This window comes from Leucoraja erinacea, chromosome 1 (assembly GCF_028641065.1).
Source record: "Leucoraja erinacea ecotype New England chromosome 1, Leri_hhj_1, whole genome shotgun sequence".
Classification (NCBI taxonomy): domain Eukaryota; kingdom Metazoa; phylum Chordata; class Chondrichthyes; order Rajiformes; family Rajidae; genus Leucoraja; species Leucoraja erinaceus.
Genome location: NC_073377.1, coordinates 90,251,361 through 90,268,663, shown reverse-complemented (window position 1 = coordinate 90,268,663; position 17,303 = coordinate 90,251,361). Strand labels below are relative to the sequence as shown.

At 41.8% G+C, this 17,303-nt stretch overlaps 2 protein-coding genes across 2 annotated transcripts in view; both read left to right on the top strand.

Annotated features, from left to right (window-relative positions):
* The window catches only part of LOC129699145 (complement C1q tumor necrosis factor-related protein 7), a 47,359-nt gene extending 35,286 nt beyond the window's left edge, over positions 1-12,073 (top strand). The window contains exons 2-3 of the mRNA XM_055638817.1: positions 468-725; positions 10,427-12,073. Of these exons, the coding sequence (XP_055494792.1) occupies positions 476-725; positions 10,427-11,055 (879 nt within the window). The 5' untranslated portion in view covers positions 468-475 and the 3' untranslated portion in view covers positions 11,056-12,073. The remainder of the gene's footprint in view (positions 1-467; positions 726-10,426) is intronic.
* The window catches only part of LOC129699137 (ADP-ribosyl cyclase/cyclic ADP-ribose hydrolase 2-like), a 263,707-nt gene that overhangs the window by 233 nt on the left and 246,171 nt on the right, over positions 1-17,303 (top strand). The window lies entirely within an intron of this gene.

The window sequence follows — 17,303 nt, the reverse complement described above, 5'->3', positions numbered from 1 at the left end:
ATTTGCAGTAAATTTGTAGATGGTCTCACTTCCTCCATTAATAATAATAGGATTAAAACAAATCAAAACAAGGCATATTAAAAATTAAATTATTATTATTATTATTAGTAGTAGTAGTAGTAGTATTGTTATTGTTATTGTTATTGTTATTATTATTAATATTATTGTTGTTATTAATATCCCTTTTTTGGTTTGATATAAAGTAAGATAAATGAAAATAGCTTTAAAGTTATTTGGATTAGCTAGTTGGATTTAAAGTTAGGGAAATAGAAGGTCAATGCTTTCTCTTCAGAATGCTTTGAGGAACATATTTTTCACTTTTTACTTGTGACTTCATTACTTTATCACAAGCTATCTCTATCGCTTGACTTTAATTGGAGCACAATTTATCTGGTGCAAATGAAGTTGTGCTACTATCAAGTGTTTTCGAAGCAGTACATGAAGTGCTCGTGTTACTTTTTTTGCAGATTGCAAGATGTTTGTCGTGCTTTACCTGGCAGCTTTTATGTACTGTATAACTGGCCAACCTCTTCTGATTAGACTGAAAGGAGATCGAAGATATATCAATAAATCACCCAAATTAATATGTAGTGCTCCCAGCTTTCCCGGACCTCAAGGGCCACCAGGGGCAAATGGATCTCCTGGGCCACACGGGCGCATTGGCCTTCTTGGAAGAGATGGGAGAGATGGAAGAACGGGCGAAAAGGGTGAGAAGGGAACAGCAGGTACGGCACTTTAGTTTCTTATTATATTAGGTATTGCTGCAATTTTATTGTTTTAAAAAATCAACTGCATTAAGAAAATAATGATAAATATCGGTGCTATCGATTGTGATGCATTGAAATGAGTCAATGAAATGAATCAATGGAAACTTAAAGGAAAAAAAATGATAAACTCTGCTGATTATTTAGTTAAGTCTGGCAGCAATTCTAGAATGTTCAATGATATTTTCCATTAATAGAATGTGAATTTAGGCTGTCATATTCAATGCAATTGATTAAAATATGTAGTTTGTTTATTTAGTAATCAGCTTCAATATTCGTATTTTTAAATGCATTGAAATATGCAATTTTTGTGTTTGTGTTTCATTCATCCCAAAACTATTGTGGGATATTAGCAGATAGTTTTGACATGCAATTTGATGACACCCATTACACCTACGTCCACATCAACATGCGTTTTAACATTTTCCACAAATGCACCCTATTTTAATTGGGTTTCCCATTCCGCCAGCCCATCAGCTGCATCAGGCTATTTGGCAATCATTGCTTCCTGGGTTTCCACTGATACATCCAAATATCTGTAAACTTTAAAGAAATGTGGAAAAATCCATGCATTTATATAATCTGTTGCAACATCAGACATTTCAAACTACTTTACAATTGATGAAGTACTTTTGAAGTGTACTCTCTGTTGTGACATAAAAGTGGCAGCTAATTTACATCCAGAAATATTTCCAGACATATGTTCAATGCCCAAATTTTATTTTGTAGCTGTATATCAAGATTATAACATTATGCTCCCTTATGTCTTTGATTAATATTCCTCGCTTTCTATTGCTTTTTGCTACTAATTCTCTCCGTTCCTTTCTGGTTATTGCTCCAATTCATCATCTGTCTTTTATCAATAATGGTTTATTTGTTTTTCCTTGATGAAAGATCTCACTGGCCTGAAGATCTGAACATGTGCCTCTGGCTGTTTCACTGTCTATCTCTCTCCCTGAACATGGTCTCCTGCCCGTCCCTGTCTGTCCCTCTCACTGTTCTCACCTTATCCCTCTGTCTCTCTCCCTGATATTTGTTCAATATTCCACTCTGCCTCCTTTCCTGGTGTTCTCCCCATGTCCCTTTGTGTATCTCCCTTGTTGATCATCTGATGGCTGATCATCTAAAATCAGTACCCCGTACCTGCATTTCCCCCATATCCCTTGATTCCCCACATATAGGGCAGCAACAAAGTTACAGAGTGTTCAATGTAGTCTCAATGGCCCCTCTTTGTTCTGTGCCCCTTCCCCCCAACGCTGGGTCCCATTTTGTTCTCTCGGCAGCGTGTCCTCGACCGACCTCTGGCACAGCACCCACCATGGGCCATCTGGTCTCCGGCATCCTCTGGCCTCTTGTCCTAAGTACCACACATAGCCAGACATTTTCAATGAAAGAGCACTGTCCAGTACAATGGATCCTGGGAGATAACCACCTGCTCCTCTCAGCTGTATGCTTCACAAATAGGGCTGCTGAGCATTGAAACTAGGAGAGTGACTCAAAGTTCCACAGCTCATGTCTAAACTCTTCATCCACTTTGCGTAATGAACCATGGAGTGCTTTTAACTCCACGCCTTCCAGATGTACAGCCCGGGCAGGGGCTCTGCAAGGGATCTCTCCACACTGCCGACAGCTAGTGTCCAGCTGATGACAAACGTCATAAGTATTTGTTTTTGTTGAAATCTGGATTAAAGTCAGCACATAATCCTTTATCGAACAAGAATAAGCATTGTAGTTCTATTTTATTCAGTAAAGCTGGGGGAAATTATACAGAACCATTCAAATTTGTCTTATTCGGATCTGATTGCATTCAGGCCAACAGACCTTGCTGAACTTGCCATTAATACAACTTGCTCTTTAAGGCATATTATGTTAATTGCATTAATTGCATTTTAAAATAAAATATATACATTAAGTTTTCTAGACACATTTAACAGATTTTCTCTGAAACTGAGGCTAATGGAATTGAAATAATTGAGTTGTCCCACTCTTTTTGCAGGGCAGGCCAAGGGTATAAAATGTGCCATTTTGTATGTGAATGATTGAATAATCGATCTTAATGGGACATAGGCATTGTGCTCAGTAGGTTTATGGGAAGTTCTGTCCGTCACAGGGATGCTGCTCTATGCCCTCGGAAATTTAATTGTAAACTCGACGTGAGATAATGCACTTTGGGAGGTTAAATGTAAGAGGAAGATATACAATAAATTACAGAATCCTTAGACACACTGAGGTGCAGAGGCTAGGTACAAAGTGCTAGAGTAACTCAGTGGGTCAGGCAGCATCCCTGGAGGAAAAGGATAGATGATGTTCCAGGTCAGGACCTTCTTCAGACCCAACCAAAACTGGTGGACTCTTCCATCTTCCTCTTGTCGTGGGGGTGGGGGATTGGGAGTGGCCTCACAAGTGGAATAACCTAGGGTTTCTCTTCATCTAAATCCGGTCCTGCAGCCAGCACAAAGGAACATAACTACCTCAAAACACAAATTGCTGTATGAGCTCAGCTAGCTCAGACAGCATTTGTGGAGGGAATGGACCAATGCCATTTCAGGATGGGACCCTTCTTCAGACTGGAGACTTCTCAGACACATAATCTACTCTTGGTTTCTCTCCAAGTCATACAGCATCCTCGATAATATGTTGCTTTCATTCCGAGTTGCTGGCTCTGAATCGTGGAACTTCCCTCTCAATACACTGTGGGAACACGATCTCCAGAAGGGCTCATCACCACCTTCTCAACAATAGTTAGGGACGGGAAGCAAATGCTGATCTTCCCACCATGACAGCTTTATATGATTGAAACAGTAACAGAGAAAATCATTATAACTTTCCAAGTTAATCAGAGTAATGAGGCTCAGATTCCTGGAACCAAAGTATAATTTGAAAAGAAAAAGCAAGACATAAAACATGTATATACATAACACCATTCACATCCTCACCACATTCGAATCCAAATGATTTAATAAGGTTTATTTATATAGAGCACAGGACACAAGGAAGACATTTGATTTTCTCTGCAACACTGCACACATTCATTCACCTTTAACATCTCCTCAAATATAATTTATTTCCTATAATTTCAATTTCTTACGAGGTTTCACACCCCCACATAATTTCCATCTTCATGATGAATGTCTGCAAAGTGAAGGCACCATCTTTATCTTCCAAGACTGCAATATCTGTTCATTTTCCTCCAATGGTTTGCCAGTCCTTTAACGCATTTCTTAAAGCCTATCTTTTTAACCAACCTTTTTATGTACCTGTCCCAATTCTTCCTTGTGCTTAATGTAAATCTTAATTTAATAATTTCCCTGTGAAGTGCCTTGAACAGTTTGCTATGCTAAATATGATTTAAAAAAACAACTTTCTGCTGTGGTGTTTAAGTTTCTACCACAAGTACATTCCCCACAAACTGTATTTACATATTAACCTCTAATTTCACATCAGGGGGGCAACATTTTTATATTACTGGTGAGGTAAACTCCCAGGCAGTATGGTTGTTTAGCAAGTAAAGTTGTTGCTGCACAACTCCTGAGACCCTGGTTTAATGCTGATCACCCGTATGGCCTGTCCATTGATTTTGCATAGTCTCCATGTGACTGTGTGGGTTTCCTCCCACATCCCAAACTTGATGGTTAATTAGCCACTGGAAATTGCCCTTATATTGAGTTGTAGAATCGATTGGTGGGAAAGAGGTAGAATAGATGGGAATGTTGGGAGAACAGGTTACACAGAACATTTATGGCCCCGACCAGGGGTGAACAATGGAGGAGGACTGACTGTACTTTGTGCCTTCCACCACAGTGAAGAATGCTGTGGTGGATGTTTGTGTTTAATTTTATTGTGTATTGTGTGTTCTTTTTTGATTGTACCGCTGCTGGCAAATTCATTTCACTGCACTTATATGATGAATAAAACTGATTGATTGATTTGTGGGAAATTAGGTGGCTCTGTGAGAGAGTAAAGATTTGAAGGTCTGAAATGGCCTCCTTCTATGTTATAAGGAAATATGGTTAATGTGTTTTACCAAAAAAGCACAGTAACAAAATTATTACCTATTAATAATAATTATTACATTTATTTTAGCAAAACCAAACTTGATCAAAGTGGGGCACCTTTACTGTGCAGCAGATGGAGAGATCCCACAAGTATGATGAATGTATCCTGGTTTACAACCCAAAATTGCTATGTCATAAAAAATTGGCAGACATTTATACGGGTGGTAGGATGGGGGGGGGGGGGGGGGGGGGGGGGGGGGGGGGGGGGGGGGGGGGGGGGGGGGGGGGGGGTTGATGTAGCATCTGGAGGAAAGGTGAGTGATTAGCAGTCATTGATAATGCTCACATTGTTTTAAATGTAATATACGAGACCTCATCATTTGCGGTGAGTTTAATGGGGATTAATCTGCAAACACAGGTCATTGTGAATTTCTTAAAGATAACAGTCAGGGGATATGAAGAGAGGCAGGAACAGGGTACTGATTGGGGATGATCAGCCATGATCACATTGAATGGGTGGCTCAAATTGCTATTACTTGCTATATTACTTGTTGGCTCAAAGGGCTGAATGGCCTACTCCTGCACCTATTGTCTATTGTCTATCTCATGGTTTCATCATATGCAAGACACAATTTTTATAAAACTAATAGAGCAGCAAAGTAAACTATTCAACAACATAAGAACATTTACACATACAAATTTATGAACAAGAGTAGGCAGTGTAGCCTCATGAACCAACTCTACTCTCATCTGATTATAAGCTGAGCTCCACATTTCTGACAACCCATGGTAACTCTCATCTTTTTGTTTAACAAGTATCTATCTGCTTCTGTCTTGAAAATATTCAAAGCATCTGGATAATTTGAAATTTATTAATAGTACATGTCATTCAGACATGCAATTTCACAACCAAAATCAATCCTAATTATGCAATCCAAATTAAATTGCAATGCAAAATTATGATGTACATTAACTCACATAATTTATACTTTAGCAGGACAGCTGCACCGGAAACCGTTTATGGTAATATTCACTCAAAAGTACAAGTGGATGATCTATCTCTGCTTCTTCCTAACGTCTCCTTTATGGTTGTTCATTTAAAACAAAAATGGGAAGAACTATTGCTCATAATGTAACACCAATGACAATAAATCTATTTACAAGGAAGGATTTAGTTTGTAAAGGATTATATTCATTAAGCATGAACACATGAGCCATAAAGTCACACCAAATTAATTTCTTAATTGTATTAGTAGGTACTTTAATGCATCTAAAAGGTAATTTTTATGAGTCTCTTGATAGCCTTGGCCCAAATGTGGATCAAAGATTTGAATTCCAGAAGGAAGATTAGACTAACTGCCTTGACATCAAGGTAGCCTTTGACTGATAGTGGCATCAGGACCCATTGGAAAAGTCAAGTCAATGGGATTCAAGGCTAAACCCACCAGTGGCTGGAGTCATACTTTGCACAAAGGAAGATCGTTGTGCTTATAGGGATGGGGCTTGATGAGAAGGTATGGGGCGGAGGAGTGTCCATTGCCCCAGACTCAGGAATGCATTGCAGGAATTCCTCAGGACATGTCTTTAGTCCATGTTCAATTGCTACATTAATGACCTTAGTTTCAGTTATAACATTAGAAGTGTTATGAAATGGTGGCCGATTAGGAAAAGGGGGATGCAACGAGACCTGGGTGTCATGGTACACCAGTCATTGAAAGTAGGCATGCAGGTGCAGCAGGCAGTGAGGAAAGCGAATGGTGTGTTAGCATTCATAGCAAAAGGATTTGAGTATAGGAGCAGGGAGGTTCTACTGCAGTTGTACAGGGTATTGTACTTTGTAAATCCTAGACTTACCTGGACTTGTACCTTGTCCTTTTACCATCTGGACGCCCGCAGCAACGGCTGCGGAGGGTTGAGGTCCCGACCACGGGGGAAAATGAAGGAGGACTGGCCAAATTGTGTGCCTTCCACCACAGTGATGAATGCTGTGGTGGATGTTTATGTTTAATTTTTATGTGTGTTCTTTATAAAGATTTGTGAATGGAATTGAACATTGTGCAATCGACAGTATTGTACCGCTGCTGACATATTCATTTCACTTGCACTTTATGTGCAATGTGACAAATAAACTGTATTGTATTGTATTGTATTGTATTGTATTGTATTGTATTGTATTGGTGAGACCACACCTGGAGTATTGTGTACAATTTTGGTCTCCAAATCTGAGGAAAGACATTATTGCCATAGAGGAAGTACAGAGAAGGTTCACCAGACTAATTCCTGGGATGTCAGGACTTTCATATGAAGAAAGACTGGAGAGACTTGGCTTGTACTTGCTAGAATTTAGGAGATTGAGGGGGGATCTTATAGAAACTTACAAAATTCTTAAGGGGTTGGACAGGCTAGATGCAGGAAGATTGTTCCCGATGTTGGGGAAGTCCAGGACAAGGGGTCACAGTTTAAGGATAGAGGGGAAATCCTTTAGGACCGAGATGAGAAAAACATTTTTCACACAGAGAGTGGTGAATCTGTGGAATTCTCTGCCACAGAAGGTAGTTGAGGCCAGTTAATTGGTTATATTTAAGAGGGAGTTAGATGTGGCCCTTGTGGTTAAAGGGATCAGGGGGTATGGAGAGAAGGCAGGTACGGGATACTGTTGGATGATCAGCCATGATCATATTGAATGGCGGTGCAGGCTCGAAGGGTCGAATGGCCTACTCCTGCACCTATTTTCTATGTTTCTATGTTTCTAAGTGAGAACATTCACTGTTGACTGCACAATATTCAATTCCATTCACAAATCTTGAGCAAATAGATCAGTCCATGCAGCAAGATCAAGACACAGCAAAGTAGGAGTTAGAGTAGGCCATAGGCCCTTCAAGTCTGCTATAGCTTATCTACACTGACCTCTACTCCTTTTCATTGCTAGTCAGATTCTAATTATTCTAAAGAAAGCGATTCAACTCTTGGTACCCTAAACGTCTACGTCATTTGCACAATACATCAAAATTGTCTTGTAATACTCTTCACTTTTCAGCTAAGTCTGCTCCAATAGTGATCTAGAAGATGGACACCGGCCACACCTGCCCGTTTCATTGAAACTGATATCCACCACATAAATATTCATCCCTCCACCAGTAGGGCACCATTGCTGTAGAGTACACAGTCCATAAATGCACTGCAGTTATTCACCAAGACTGCTCCAATAGACCCTGCTGATCCACAAATCTTATCACCAGGAAGGGGAAAGGGAGCTCACCACCTCCAGGTTCCGCTACAAGTCATGCACTGACATGACTTTGAAATATATTGTTGAACTTTAATTGCTGGAACCACGGAAATCCCCACCTGCCAACATTTTGAGAATACCTTCACCAGATGAAATGCGGTGGTTCAAGAAGATCACTTTACCATAGATTCATAGCTAACCAGCATGGAAACACACCCTTCAACCCAACTCGTCCATGTTAACCAAGATGCCAATCCCATTTGCCTGCATTTTGGCTATATTCCTCTAAATCCTTTCCTACGCATGTACCTGTCCAAATACCTTTCAAACAGGTTCACAGCAGACGTCATCTCCCTGGACCTAACCTCACCTCTAGAACACATAGTCAACAAATTTATTGATTCTTGCTCAGCTTTCAACAACATAATCCCGTCCAAGCACCGTCCTAGACCAATGAGTCAGCCACTGGATCCTCGACTTTGTGACCCATAGACCACAATCAATGAGGATAGGCGACAGCATATGGTAGGGAGCTGAGAATGCATCCATATTGAAAATTATTGTGGAGGATATGTTCAGTTCAGTTTAGTTTGTCATGTGTACCGGGTTACTGTGAAAAGCTTTTTTTTAAATTGCGTGCTAACCAGTCAGCAGAAGGACATTACATGATTAAAGAAGGGTTTTGGCCTGAAACTTTGCCTATTTCCTTCGCTCCATAGATGCTATTGCACCCGCTGAGTTTCTCCAGCATTTTTGTGTACCCACATGATTACAATACACTGTTAATGGATTGATTGTAATCATGTCATGTCTTTCTGCTGATTGGTTATCATGCAACAAAAAAGCTTTTGTTTTTTTTTTGTAAATGTGACAATAAACTAAACAGAACTGCACATATCCTGCACACCGGTTCTTGTATGAAATCATTTTCAGCCCACTTCCATACTCTACCATACTCCCTATATACTTACGACAGTGCAGTCAAACTCTGCTCTAAATCAGTTTGCAGGTAGCACCACTGTGATGGGTCAGATTTTGAACAATGACGAGACCAGAAAGGAAATAAAGAGCTTAGTCACATGGTGTCACAACAATCTCTCCATCTAAAGTCAGTAAGAGGAAGGAGCTCGTTATCAACCCCAGGAAACATAGTGGAACACATGCCCCAGTCTACATCTTTGGCACCAAAGTGGAGACAGTTGAGAGCTTCAAGTTCCTTGGCGTAAATAATAACCCGCTGGACGAACCGCATTGAAGCTACAGACTAAGAAGCACACCAATGTCTCTACTTCCTCAGGAGACTGGGGAAAATTGTTTCCATGTCTCTTAAGGAAAATGAGTCAAAAAATGTAAGAGACAACGGCAGGCACGATGGAGAAGCGGTAGCGCTACAGCCTTACAGTGCCAGAGACCCGGGTTCGATCCTGACTTCGGTTGCTGTCTGTATGGAGTTTGTACTTTCTCACCATGACCTGTGTGGGCTTTCTCCGAGATCTTCAATTTTCTCCCACACTACAAAGACGTGCAGGTTTGTAGGTTAATTGGCTTGGTATATTTATAAATGTCCCTAGTGTGTGTAGGATAGTGTTAATGTGTGTAGGATTGTGTTAGTGTACGGGGATCACTGGTCGATAAGGACTTGGTGGGCCGAAGGACCTGTTTCCACTGTATCTCTAAACTAAACTAAACTAAACAATGCACGGCCTTTTCAGGTTTCCATTAAACTCAAGATTTTAAGACAATAAAAGTCTTACGTTGTTAAAGTTTTTAAGACTTCTGAAAATCACAAAGCTGCTTCATCACTTATAAAGACATGGTAGATTTGGTCTTCTAAATCTTCACCCTAAATATTCAACTATGGCATCAGAAAATATGGTCAATGGTAAATATAATTCCAGGTGGTTATAAAAACTAAACTGAAACACAGTGCTGGTGATTCCTCATATGCTGATGTGGTGGTGGGGGGGGGGGTCTCTCTCCAGAAGCGCTACTTGTTATGCTGCATTGTCCCTGCATTTTCTGGTTTTAAATTTCCAGTATCCGGAGTAATTTTTAATTAACGTAATCTTATGTTTATATCTTGGCCCAATAGAATAAGATAAACAAGGATATATTTGTTGAAGACATATTCATAATCCAATAAGATAATTTGTGCCAATGATTATGTTTTACTCCCTGCTTGAAGGAGCTCTCAATATATTACAGATGGGAAATCAACTGAACTTCATTGAAAATCATTCCAGTAAATAAACCTGCTATGGTAACAGATTAAATAACAAAATATTTTTTTCCCATGAGTATCCATGGGAATAAATAAAAAAGAAAATGAAGATGAATTCCTTTTTACACAAGTTGGTGTATGGGATTTTTCACATGTTTGGTGATAGATTCCATAGAGTGTTAACAAACTAAAACTTCAACACTCTGATTTCTTCCAGGGATCAGGGGAAAAGTTGGAAGTTACGGAGACATGGGTGACAAAGGAGATAAAGGACCAGCTGGTAAAGCTGGAATTCAAGGAATGAGTGGCTTGAAAGGGAAAAATGGACCAACAGGATCTTCAGGACCAAGAGGAAATAAAGGACAGAAGGGAGACCCTGGACCACCTGGTTATTGTAAATGTGGGAGTTTGGTGCTCAAATCTGCCTTTTCTGTTGGCATAACCACCAGTTACCCAACAGAGAGAACGCCCATTATATTCAATAAAATCCTTTTAAATGAGGGTGGCCATTACACCCCTTCCAATGGAAAGTTTATATGTGCCATTCCAGGGATTTATTACTTCTCTTATGACATTACCTTGGCTAATAAGCATCTTGCACTTGCACTGGTGCACAATGGAGAATATCGCATAAAAACATTTGATGCCAATACTGGGAATCACGACGTATCTTCAGGATCTACTGTTATGTACCTGAAGCCAGAAGATGAAGTGTGGCTGGAGATCTTTGAGTATGAACAAAATGGTCTGTTTTCTGATCCTAACTGGACTGACAGTTTATTTTCTGGATTCTTGCTTTACGCTGATGCGGACTATTTGGATGCTTTGGCAGAAGATGAACTATAGCACAAAAAGGATTGGATATTTTTGTTTGATTTCCAAGTCTTTTTGTCAAAATAATTGTTAAATATTTAATGGTAAAATTTAGGCCTGTTTGAATTACATGAAATTGTTCTGACTGACTATTCCATCTTGGAATTAAAATGTAATCCGTGTACCAAATATTGCCCAATTTTAGGATTAGTTTTAATCTGCCTTCATTTACTAGTAGATTTAATTAGGTGACATATTTGGGGTCAAACATGATAATGACATTTCACCTCTTCAGTTCAAAACTACAGGATATATTAGCATAGAACTGCTTAGTATTTAAAGTAAATTATGTTATGTTTTATGCAACCCAGATTTTTATAAAACAATACCACAGAAATGTTGGCAACTGGGTTTTCGATATAATGTGTCTAATATAAGTGATGCTAATGAATAAGAACAGCTCAGATCTATTCAAGGTCAACGTGAACATCGCTGATATGATGGTTACAATCAAAATTTAAAATATCATTCCATGGAAAATATATTTTACATATGTTGATTGTTATTATTTGAATGTTGTTATTATGATTTAAAGACTGCACTGCAAACATAATTGGAGTAGCTAATCTCTTTTAATTGTAGCCGATTTGGCAAAATCTCTAACGATTGAGGTTGCAAACATTTCATTTGCTTTTCTTTAAATATAAAACCACATCGTTAACTTAATTTTTCCCAACAGATATGTACCATGACTTGACTTATTGTCAATGTTAATTTGATAATAGAACAGTTTTTTGTGAAGTAAGTTATGTTATATTTTATGCAAATCTGTGTTTTATAAAACAACATCACAGAAAAGTTGGCAACTGTGTTTTCAATCTAATGTACATAATGCCAATGATTGTTCTGTTCATAACACCAAAGGCAAAGGCACAAAGGTTTAACTTTGTTTTTCTGCAAACATGAAGGAATACAACATTCTTTATGGCAGCAGATGTCTTTCATAATTAAATACATTATATTTTTACACTGTTATCTGAAATGTTCATGGTGATCATTGTGCACTGTTGTCTTTTACCTAATTTAGTTTGATAAAAGGAAACAGTGCACAAGAATGTCCTCATTCTTTAGAGAATGTGGGATCCCCTCTTCCATCATAGATGATGGCCTCACATGTGTCTCCTCAGTACCCCGCAGCTCTGCACTTGATGCACCTCCCCCTAGTTGCAACAGGGACAGAATGCTCCTAGTCCTTACCTTTTGCTCCATCAGCCGCCGCATACAGCACATAATCGTCTGACATTTTCGACACCTCCAACGGGATCCCAACATTAGTCAAATCTTCCCATCTCCACCCCTTTCCGCCTTCCACAGAGACTGTTCCTTCCACAACTCTCTGGTTAACTCATCCCTTCCCACTCAAACCGCCCCCTGCCCAGGTACCTTCCCCGACAACCGCAGGAGATGCAACACCTGTTTCTATACCTCCTCCCTCGACTCTGTCCAGGGACCACGACAGTCCTTTCAGGTTAGGCAGAGGTTCACTTGCACCTCCTCCAACCTCATCTACTGTATCCTTTGTTCAAGATGCAGACTCCCATACTGGGCGATCATTTCACTGAACACCTTCGCTCAGTCCACCTGGACTGACCTGATCTCCCGATTGCCAAACACTGCCTTTTTTGTCCTAGGCCTCATCCATTGTCAGAATGAGGGTAAACGCAAATAGGCGGAAGAACATCTCATATTTTGTTTGGGCAGCTTACAACCCAGTGGTATGAATATTAATTTCTCTACATTCAAGTAGCCCCTGCATTCCCACTCTCTCTATCCCCCCCACCTCCCAAGTTGTACCAGCTTCAATGCCATCTTGTTGAGCCGTATTATCTGTACTCGTTCTCACCTAGCAAACTGCTAACAATGGCCTGTTTCCTTTATCATTGTTACTTTTTTGCAGATTTTTCATTAATTTGCTCTACATCTCTCCACATCACCGACTCGTTTCCCTTTCCCGACTCTCAGTCTGAAGAAGGGTATTGACCCGAAACATCACCTATTCTTTTTCTCCAGAGATGCTGTCTGACCCACTGAGTTACTCCAGCTTTTTGTGTATCATCAATTGAAACCAGCATCTGCAATTCATTCCTACACTGTGCACAAGAAAGCTTGTTGAAGCCATGGTTAAAAAATTGTCTTTGCTATCTAAGCAGTAGACATCATTCAAGAAGAACTTGCAGAAGAACTTCAAGCCTGGGACATTGCTCAACTTCATTGGAGTGACATTTTCTCCTATAGTCAACTATCCATGTCCTCCAGAGATGCTGCCTGACATATTGTGTCTTTTTTGAAAATGAGCATGAGCAGTATTTTGTGCCTCCTGGGACATTGTTTAACTGATTTGATAGTTTACAATCTGGTGATAAATCCAAATTAAGATCTCTTGAACTGATAGCTTGGAATTTTTCATTTACCTTGAGAAGACAGCTTGTTGCAGGATAGTAAATTCCCTGAACCGTGATTCACAATGGAGCAGTGCACTCAGGTGTGAAATAGGTGGCCTGCTGATTCTCTGACATTCTTGCTCTACATGCAAACTTCCTTTGGCAGCTAGGACTAGCTAGGACTGGTATGATTTATTCAAGGAATCAGTGGGCCGAAGGGCTTGTTTCCGCGTTGTATAGCTAAACTAAAGTGGGTTTTTTCAGAATTATTATTCAATCGTGGAATAAATTCTTCAATGATAAATGAGAGAATGGATTTTCCACATTTAAATAATTGCAAATAAAATGTAATTTTTAAGAATGTATGTTACCATGAAAATATTTGTAATATTTTGGGAAAAGAGGAATTATCTCCTCCTTCATGGGTTAGATTTAGTTTAATGATGGCACTCTACTTATTAGGTTGTGGGTTCAAAGTCAATAGCAAACACAAGAATTAAATCTAGAATAACATTTCAATGCAGGACTGAGGGAGGGCTCTACAATCAGGGGTACTACAGTATGTTTATTTTTGGGTATTAATGAGAAGTCGTGTACACTCTTTCAGTGTATCTTAAATTTACCCTAGCATTATTGAGAAGGGAAATCTCCCATTTATTTGGGCTAATGTTTCTACCTCAACTATTTTCACCATAGAAACATAGAAACAGAAAATAGGTGCAAGAGGAGGCCATTCAGCCCTTTGACACAGCACCACCATTCATTGTGATCATGGCTGATCATCCACAATCAGTAACCCATGCCTGTCTTATCCCCATATCCCATGATTCTACTAGCCCCTAGAGCTCTATATAACTCTATTTTAAATTCATCCAATGAATTCAGTGACGAGCCAGCCTCTGTAATTCAGCTCTACTAATGATCTGATTATTTTGTTCATTGATGCTTCTTCTGCAAGTTTTCTTTTTTATTCATGTAGTGATGAAGTTGCCCTTTTTTGCAATAGCCTTTGGAAAAGGGATGACGAGTCACCTCTTGAACCACAGTCTGTATGGTAAAGGTTATTGTTGTTACCCAAGTCACAGTTTCAGCTTTGGGAGATGCTATCAAAAAGTATTGGTGAGTTGCTTCAGTGCATCTTGTAGATGATATCCACCAGAAACAGTGGTCCTAGGACACCGCCTCAGAGATTGCATTTCACTAATTTCACAAAGGGCCCGATGCATGTGCAGAAGATGCAGATCAGCATATTGCTAAACTGGTCTGCTTTGCATTTATCATCATCTAGTTACTGCAGCAAGCCATGAATTGGAATGTGGACACCTGGACAATGCTTGACATGGAACATGCTGCCAAATCACTCACACTGGGATCATCATCCTGTTACATCTTAAATTGTAATAGAATCTGTTTCCAAATATTAGATCCTATGGGAATGCAAGGCAACTAAGTAATTAAATCATTTACAAAGTGAGCTTTCAATACAATATTTCAATATCAATAACTAAAATTCCTCTAAACATCTTATTCAATTCAATGATTCAATTGATGTGAGACCAGGCAGCTTGAGTTAAGTAATTTTTGTTCACAGAAAAACAGAACTAAAACTTGTGAAAACCGCGTGCCTGACTTAGCTAACCAACACAGCTCCTGTCATTGGGTGGAGCGCTGAATAACTGGTAAAAAGCCCGCAAACGAACCCCCGTGGACACGCGACCGTGCCAACCATTGACAAGGGTTGAGACTACCCCACTCCACCACTAGGTGCCGTTACAGGAACTCCCCCCCCCACCCCCAGAACCAGAGGAAAGGAAACGAGTGGGAGTCCGAATAAGGCAGCCAGACCGAGCGGAGAAAGGGGGATCTGGCATAACACGTGCAACAGGCACAATGAGCGGAACAGGTACAACAGGCGGAACAGTCACAACAAAGCAGAAGATGCATAACAGGTGCAACCGGTGAAAGCGGGCCGGCCGGCAGACGTTGGGCTACACCGTGGTTGGGCTATCGACATCCAGATGGGCAGGATGGGGCGGGTCACCGAAACGATCTCCTCACGACCCCCGAAATCCAAAACAACAGTCGCGACGCTGGGCCGCAACACCCGGAAAGAACCCCCATAAGGTCGCTGCAGCGGAGTCCGGTGCGAGTCCCTGCGGATGAAAACAAAAAGGCAGTCCATGAGCACAGGCGGAACGTAAGTAGGTGCAACACCGTTGCGAGAGGTCAGAACACGAGCCAGGCCACCCACCTTCTCCCGAAGGTGCACCAGCACAGACGAAGTGGGTTCCTGCGGCCCCCGAGCCGCAGGCAGGAAATCACAAGGCACCCCAGCGGGGAGGGGCCATGTGGACCCACAGCAACACCCATGGCAACTCGTCCACCCAATCCAGGCCCATGATTTCAGATGCCGGTGAAACTGCTCAAGCAAACCATTGGCCTGAGGATGGTATGCAGTCATGTGACATGGCCGAGCGCTGTACTGCTGAGGTGAACTGAGAACCATGGTCTGAAGAGATGTTGGCGGGTACTCCAAAACGTGCTACCCAGTGAGCCTCAAGAGCCCGAGCGCAAGTCGCGGCGGAGGTGTCAGCGAACGGATTGGCCACTGTGTGAAACGGTCAACGATCATGAGCACCTACTTACGTTCCGCCTGTGCTCATGGACTGCCTTTTTGTTTTCATCCGCAGGGACTCGCACCGGACTCCGCTGCAGTGACCTTATGAGGGTTCTTTACGGGTGTTGCGGCCCAGCGTCGCGACTATTGTTTTGGATTTCGGGGGTCGTGAGGAGATCGTTTCGGTGGCACCCCGGGACGTCGGCAGAGGGCCCATCAAGTTGACATGAATGTACTCGAGCCAGTGGTGAGGGACAATGAAATCCTGGAGCAGCGCACGTACATGCTGCTGGATCTTGGACATCTGGCAGGGAATGCAGGCCCTGGCCCAGGCCCCAACCTGCTTGCCGAGACCATGCCAGACAAACATGGCCACCACCAATGCAGTAGTCACCCGGATGGAAGGGTGGGCCAGCCCGTGAACGTAGTCGAACACATGCCGCTGCTAACCTGCAAGGACGATGAGCCGCGGCTGCCCAGTGGAGACATCACACAGGACCATCACACCTGCAGGTGCGAGCGTGACATCGGCCAACACCAACCTCGACACAGCAGTACGATAAGCGTTCATCTCATCGCCATCGCGCTGTGCAGCAACCAGACCAGAATAGTCAATGCCCGGGGCTACAAGCAGCACGGCATGGACCACAGGACGAGATAAAACATCAGCAACCTGGTTCAGTTCACCTGCCACGTACTGATTATCGGTGGTATACTCAGAGACAAACGCCAGGTGCCACTGTTGGCGAGCAGACCAGGGGTCGGACACCTTAGTGAAAGCAAAATTTAGGGGCTTGTGATCAGTAAATGCCATGAAGGGCCTCCAGGAAATACTGGAATTGCCAGACTGCCAAATGAAGAGCCAGGAGCTCACGGTCGAACACACTGTAGTTCCGCTCAGGGGGGCACAGGTGCCGGCTGAAAAAGGCAAGTGGCTGCCAGCGACTGTCAATAAACTGCTCAAGGACCTCTCCAACGAAAGTATCTGAAGCATCGACAGTGAGGGCGGTTGGGGGGGGCAGCCTGTGGGTGCACGAGCATGGTGGCATTGGCCAGCGCCTCCTTAGCACCGTCAAAAGTGGCTGCAGTCTCGGCGTCCCACACTGGGTCTCCCGGCTTGCCGGCCAGGCACTGAAACAACGGCTGCATGACCCAGGCCACCGCTGGCACAAAACGATGGTAAAAGTTAACCATCCCCACGAACACCTGTAGCCCTTTGATGG